Raw genomic sequence first — 7,738 nt, forward strand, 5'->3', positions numbered from 1 at the left:
GAAGCAAAACAGAGAGAAACTCCAATTGGACTTCCTTACTAAAGATGGAGTGACTAGAGCATCAGTCATTGCCTGCTCTTAGTATTCTATTTACAATCTTTTCTTCTAAACAAATGCTGTTACTGTCCCATCTCAGATTTGAAGCAAAACAAAGAGAAACTCCATGTCAAAAAAAAAAAAAAAAAACTCTTTAAAAAAACATTTCTGTTACAAGCTCATTATCTGTCATTGTGCTTTCTCCATGCAGAGACCTCAGCTTTAACAGCCTGGCTGGCGGTATTCCAAGCTCCTTTGAAAGCCTTGCAAGAGTAGATTTCATGTAAGTCTAACATTATCAAATGAAAATTTGCTATTTGAGTCAATGCTTACCCTTGATAACAATGAAGTGGGGATTTTCTCTTTCTTTTTCTTTTCTTTTTCTTTTTCCTCCATTTAGGTATTTAACTGGGAATATGCTGACTGGGCCTATACCTGGATGGATCATAAAGAAATAATAATCTTACTCATTAGACTGATTTCCTTAAATGCAGGTAGTTTTGCACTGAAGAATCAAATGCTAGTTGACAGATTGAAGTAAATGTTAAAATCATTAGTTTTCAGATCTTTGTAGATGAAGTGATGAAACTGGTAGAGCTTGATAATCTCAAAGATGCGATAGTGGGCCTCCCAAGAATTACAGGACTGTCGACAGAACAAAGGAAGAGGTTGACAATAGCCATGGAGCTTGTCACTAACCCTTCAATCATCTTCATGAATGAACCAACATCTGGTCTTGATGCAAGGGCAGCGGCCATTGTCATGAGAACCGTAAGGAACACGGTTGATACAAGAAGAACAGTTGTCTGCACAATCCATCAACCTAGCATTGACATCTTTGAAGCTTTCGATGAGGTAACTGATCTACCTCTTTGTCTCTGCCATACACATAGTTAAAAGTTTTAGAGTGTAATATTTATGCAACATTTGAAATTTGTGGAATTTAACAGCTTCTACTGATGAAAAGAGGAGGGCAAGTGATATACTCTGGACCTTTGGGCCAGAATTCTCAGAAGATAATCGAATACTTTGAAGTAAGACGCTTTTTCCCATTGTGTAGTCATCATCATTATTATTATATTGATCGTTCGCACACAAAATCTGACATACATGAAGTATTAATTTTGACAATCATAAGAACAGAGAAAAATAAAAATGGAAAGAGAAAAAGATGGTGATTTGACTCAGCCTCCATTGGTTTACATCATGTAGGAGATTCTTGGCATCCCAAAAATAAAGGAGAAATATTTTTATCTCACAGATAGATGAAAACAACCCTGCAATCAACTTAACCTCCATGTGATTGTTATAAAATTTTGTCGCATTTGTGCTAATGTGCACCTTGTGATTATCTCCAGGAGAAATAAAGCGCTGGTTAAGGAGCTAAGCACTCCTGCCCCAGGAGCCAAAGATATCTATTTCCCCGCACAATACTCTCAGTCTACTTTTGGGCAGTTCAAATCATGCCTTTGGAAGCAATGGTTGACATATTGGAGAAGCCCTGACTATAACCTTGCCCGATACTTCTTCACCTTTGTTGCTGCCCTCATGCTTGGCACGATCTTTTGGCGGGTTGGCACAAAAAGGTAAGCATCACTTCCTCTATTTCAAGTGTTTCAAGAAAAATTTCAGCCTCCCATGTGGCCATTCTTCTCCTATACTCTGATCATTTCATGTTCTTGGTCCCATTAAATAATTAGGTACTTCATGAGAATCTTAAACAACAAAATTTTATTTACTCGAGTATTCATGACAAAACCATGAACTTTGTGTTTATGGTGTAGGGAAAATGCAAATGATCTAACCATCATTATTGGAGCCATCGAAAGGACAGTGTTTTACCGAGAAATAGCTGCAGGGATGTACTCTGCCTAACCATATGATGATGATATTTGTCTGGCCTCTTGATGAATGTAATCTACATAGTGAGTGAGAATTGCCTGGAGAGTCAGTTCAATTTTAGATACCTCTTACCTAGTTTCCATGGACAACTACACTTAAGCAAATGGAACTAGCCTTGTCATGCCCCAAACTTGGAAACCGGGCTCACAAAGTTTTCAATCACCGAATCCGGCACCGACAGCCTCCGTAAAACCCCATTCTCGGCTCCCGGCACCCATTTACAAGGTTTCGATCTTGGGATACTACAACGAGGATTTATAATCATCAGTCTGATTCATAATGAGCATAACCAAAAACATAACCCACGAACAATAACCATAAGAACACCATCACAAAATTCACTATGACCAAAAACTTTTGGATACAGTGCGTATGAAAGGGAAATACAATATAGCAAAAGTAACAAAACTCTAGAAGCTCGGCTGCACACTCCAACTGCGGCGAGACTATGGCTGCGACTGCGTCCTGGCGTCATCTGCATGCATTGATCGTGTATAAGCTCATAGAAAGCTTAGAGGGTGGTGTAAGTATGTACGCAATATAAGCGTGCTCAGAATGCAAGGTCAGAGTAATGCGGAATCATGGTGATGAGTATATGAATGCAATCAGCCGTACTAAGGCTATGTGGTGGAAGATATGAATGATATCGGCCATAACACGACCATGCGATGCGAGATGCAACTCAAGCATGCCAATCTTCATCATGTATCAGTACAGTTCTCATTCTGGATAATCACCAGGGTTTAATACACTCCAAGAGGCACTGTCGCTCTCCAAGCCGCACAGTCCAAGTGAGCGTAAGAAACCTTACTATCCGCCTAGCCAATAGTCTGCCAATACCTATCCGGCATGTCGATAGCGGACCCATTCACGAGCTGGTCAAACTCAGCTTAGTATTGCCCCCTACCCTCGGGCGAGTAAGGCCACACCCCTTTCCAACAGACCACGACACAGTGAGAGACGTGACCTCTTCATATTCGGCCCTCATGCGCTCTTATATCCACTTGGTCTCGACGTTGGAGTCATCCTTTGGTAGCATCGGGTTTAAGAACTTTCACGCAGGGACATCTATGGCCCCCGTATGCTAGAACCAAACATTTTCGGTATCCAATCCAGCCACCCACGATGTGTCTGTGGAGGCTATAGCCCGGATGTCACTAGGGCATACAATGAGCACAATCACACGAATGCAAGTGCATAAATCATATCATCAGACATGCAACAATCCTGCGCGTACCGCGCGCTCATGTAGGGCAACTTCACTTATCAGGGAGCCCATAAACCATCTACCCGAAGGCATGTGCAATGATCAGTCAATCCTCACATCAGGTATACATACGATGCGTATGATCATGAATCATGAATCTATACTAAGCATATTATGTGGTGATGGGTTCTAATTAAAATGAATATGGGCCTAGATGGCCTGCACATTACAGGTATGAGCCTATTAATGGGCCCTAGGGAGAGTGACAATGCGGACATTTAACCAACATCATCCTTTCAATGTAGACATCAAACCATCATTGCTCCCAAGGTGTAGCCCGCTATAAAATCAACACATATACCATGGTGGAATTATTCTACAATGGGCCTTATGTACGTCCTATTGGGCCTTAACCCATGGGCCTCCAGTACATCAAATGGGCCTCATACATGGGTCTCATATATATATATATATATATATCAAGGTGGGCCTCAACGACGGGCCACAAATGCATCAAGATGGGCCTAGTCACATGGGCCTTGCATACATCACAATAGGCCTCATAATATGGGCCTTATCACATGGCCTTAAAATATCCTCTAATATGGTTGGACGGTTAGGATGAAACATATGCATCATGGTAGGTCCCATAGGGATGGAAGGCATAGATAAATCACATACTTCATGGTGGAGGTCCACACTGATGAAAGGTGTGGACACAATTCATACACAAGTGGGTCCCAAGTAGGACCCACCATAATGTTTATTTCCCACCTAACCTGGGGTCCACTGAAATGTTTATTTTCCACCCAACCTAGGGCCCAACAAAATGTTTATTTTCCAACCAACCCAGGGCCCAACAAAATGTTTATTTATCATCCAATCTATTCATAAGGTCACGTGGACCAGAGTAGGGCCCATTGGACTAGGGCCCACTGGAATGTTTATCTACTTCACAATAGGTGGGTCCCACGTGGGGCTCACCACGTAATATATATATAGATATAGATATATATATATATATATAGATATATATATATATATATATATATTATTTTATCAATCAACTTGTTTATAGACCACATGGACCTGGGGGTAGGCTTGGGGCCCACTGTGCTGTGGTTCACAAATCCAGTCCACCCATTATGTGTGCCCCACTTGGCTGAGGGTTCAGACCAAGTTTCAGCCACATCCAAATTTCAGGTAGGCCCCACCAAGTGATTTTATATGTTTTAGGCATGTCTTCACATGATTTTAGATGGTGTGGCCCACCTGAGTTCCGTATACAGCTGATTTTTGGGAATCTCATAATTTAAAAGGGACGCCTTAAATGCACGGTGTTGATGTTAGAAATGCATCACGGTGGGGCCCACAGCTAGGGCCATGAGGGCCACCCTGTCCAGGCGCTGCCTGCGTCCGCAGCAGCAGCGTCAGCGCTACCCTTTTTCTTTTTTTTCTTTTTTTAAAATCTGTTTTTCTAAGGAATTTCCTAGGTGGGGCCCTCATCAGGAAAATCCGCCCTGGCCATTGCATCCTATGGCTCAATATTGACAAAACAAGCCCAATGTTGGTTATGTTTCAGTGTGTATAATCATCGGGTGGGTTTTTAGCAGTAAAAATTACTATTTCCTATGGTATGGCCCGCTTGATTATCAGATTGGTCCCAAATTTTGGTTCAACGCCTAAAATGATCTTGGTAACGGGATAGACGGTGTGGATCAGTCCCATACATCAAGGTGGGGCCCGCATGAATGGCCCACCCCAAGCATTGCTAATTAGTATACCCCAACGTCAGCTCACACTGTACTGTTAGCCTCACCCCACGCCAATACACACTTCATTGTTGGCCACGTCCAGCGTCCCTAGACGCTGGACGGTGTGGAAATGACAGATATCATGGTGGGTCCCACATGGACGTGGTCCACCATGGATGTATATATATATAGTATAAATATAATATATTATATATATTACTTAGTCAGTGTGTAGGACTTCCCACCATCCCAACGGACGGCGGATCCCGCCTGAAATGCGGTGGGCCACACCGCTTAATGGATGGAGTAGATTTAACATAAATTGGTGGGGCCCACTTCATTCTAGGGGAAGGGGAGAGAGAGAGAGAGAGAGAGAGAGAGGAGGGACCCCGCCACTATGGGCCCTCCACTGATACATCACATACATCAAGTGGGTCCCATAACAAGTGACCCTTAAAATTGAAAACAACGGTAGATCACCCACCTTACTAGCCTCTTTCTTGGTCCCTTAGCCTCCTATGCTCATTGCCTTGCCTTTTGATGGTGGTTGATGGGATTTTGATGGTGTGGATGAGAGATGAGAGGGTGGATCACATTTGTGGTTTTTTTTTTGAGAAAACTTGGGAATGCTTGGACGTGTGAGACTTTGAGTTGCTTGGGAGATTTGAGAAATGAGAGAGAGAGTGAGATGATGGGAGTGATATGGATGGGTGAGGTGTGATGGATGATGGGTTGGGTTGAAAATTTGTAAAAGGGGTATGGTTGTGGTTGAAATTGTGTAAAGGGGAATGGTGAGGTGGAGAGAGAGTAGACTTTTGAAAAAAGTAGGGATGTGTTGTTGTACTTGACTTGTACTTGAGGTTTGGAGTGTACTTGAATGATTGATTGATTGATTGATGGGACATCGTAGAGATTCTCTCGATATTCGCAACGCGCGGTGTTTCTTCGAGACAAACCTTGGCTTGGATATCGGTTTGGCGTGCGAGTCACGGCGTTAGAACCGCTGCGATGACGCGGTCGCTATGATACAAGTTTCGGATTGAGCCGACGTCAGTGTACGGGACCCGACTTAGGATCGCGCGCAAACGTCGGATACGGTGCGAAGGTTGCCGGATTTTGACTGGAAGGACCGTGGAAGCCAACAGAACGGTACAGACTAGGACACGAGTCTTACAAGCCCTGCACTGGCACGCATGTGGGGACAGCCGTGTCAACCCGAACTAATGTAGGATATTCAAGTCGTGCACCAAGTGGGCATAGTTTAAGAACTCGAAAACTTGATTTGACTCAGATGTCTAGCCAAGTTGGGTTGACTTGAAGACTCGTTTCAACTTGACTCGGTGTTGAAACATCGAGTAGGATTAATATTTTTCTAGTAACCGAAAACCTAATAATGCATGATGGTAACCCAACTTGGATTTGGAGTCCATACCCTTGATGTGAATATGATGGAAGGAAATTATAATTGGTTCTTTTGTATTTTGTTAGACTAATAATTGCAGTTCAGTTCAATAGTGCATCCAAACACACCCTTAATCACGTATGTCAGTTCCACTAGTTTCACATGGGGCATTCTCATGTGGATTTATCGACTTAGTGTATTTGGTGTGTTTGGGAATCTGTTTTATTTCATTGTAAATTTAATCCTTTTGTCTACTGCAACAGGTTACAAGACAACAGCGATGGGACATGCCAAATTTGAGTGGACTGATTGTTAGACCTCATCCCACCTTGAGCAAGTTCCAAGGCAGGAATGGTATGTTGGTACTGTCGGCACTTAAATCCTGAGAAATTTTACTTTTGCTCTTGTACTTATTGGTCATATGCTTTCTAGTATTAGAAATTCATGCAATTTTGGTGGTTTAAACAAGCTAGCCAGATTAACTATACATGTTATTATTTTATGAGCTTATTACTATACTGTTGTAAAATTTTCCTTCGTAAGGTTCATAAGATTGTGTATTTATCATCTAACCTATTCATAAGATCACACAAATCACTGGTTGGGTTTCTCACTCTCTCCTCACATGAACATTGATGCATCTACAGACCCACATCAGCATCATCATCATTACCACCATCGTCAGCAACATCATCATCATTATCATCAAACACAAGCTGCAGCTGCTGTTTCTCCTGTAGTTCCAACCAGCTTCTTTCTAGCTCCTCAGATGGAAACACAAGGTGGGGCCCTTTATTCCCAATTGTCTATAATGCCACTGAAATCTGATGGCTCCCTTTGTATCCTGGAAGCTCTTACAAGATCACAACAAGGTGAAGGTATGCTTCTCTTCTTCCATCTCTTCCTTTCAGTTTCTTTTAAATAGCTACTAAAAATAAAGTCATGTCCATCTCTTTGTTGATGGAAGGAGTGATGCTAGCTTCCTCTCCCAAGCTTGAAGATTTCCTGGGTGGTGCAACCATGGGAGCTCACCAGTACGGATCCATTGACAGGGAAGCTCATAGGCCTTCTTTATTTGTGAAATTGGAAGCTGGAATTGAAATTGAAATGTGTACTAGAAAAGAAGGAAAAGATTATTGTGTGAATCAGTCTTTTTCTTTTATGTGTAATTATCTAGCATATAATACAAGTAGATTACATACCCCACTCTCTCTCATACAATGAAGAAAGGGGTTTAAAATTGTTCTTAAAATTCCGTTCTAAATCTTGACCATTGGCAACATTAATAAGCATTCAAACCGTTTTTAAAATTGTGCCTAAAATGTGACCGTTGGCACCAGAACGGTTTAAAACCGTTCCTAAAATTCTGTTTCTAAAAATTGAAACGGTACCCAAAACGGTTTTGAACTGTTTCTGTTTTTCTGCGACGCCTCATTT

At 42.1% G+C, this 7,738-nt stretch overlaps 1 protein-coding gene and 1 long non-coding RNA gene across 2 annotated transcripts; both read left to right on the plus strand.

Annotated features, from left to right (window-relative positions):
• The first annotated feature begins 409 nt into the window (after nucleotides 1-409).
• Nucleotides 410-1,403, plus strand: LOC131217444 (ABC transporter G family member 29-like). The gene is made up of 3 exons (XM_058212363.1): nucleotides 410-891; nucleotides 987-1,070; nucleotides 1,395-1,403. The coding sequence occupies exons 1-3, from the start codon at nucleotides 619-621 to the stop codon at nucleotides 1,401-1,403; spliced, it is 366 nt and encodes a 121-aa protein (XP_058068346.1). The 5' UTR covers nucleotides 410-618.
• On the plus strand, nucleotides 1,401-7,482 carry LOC131257401 (uncharacterized). Its single transcript, XR_009177363.1, has 3 exons — nucleotides 1,401-1,622; nucleotides 6,565-7,179; nucleotides 7,269-7,482. It is a non-coding gene; the product is annotated as an uncharacterized LOC131257401 (long non-coding RNA).
• Nucleotides 7,483-7,738: the final 256 nt, after the last annotated feature.

Source organism: Magnolia sinica, chromosome 10, assembly GCF_029962835.1.
Source record: "Magnolia sinica isolate HGM2019 chromosome 10, MsV1, whole genome shotgun sequence".
In the NCBI taxonomy this organism is placed as follows: domain Eukaryota; kingdom Viridiplantae; phylum Streptophyta; class Magnoliopsida; order Magnoliales; family Magnoliaceae; genus Magnolia; species Magnolia sinica.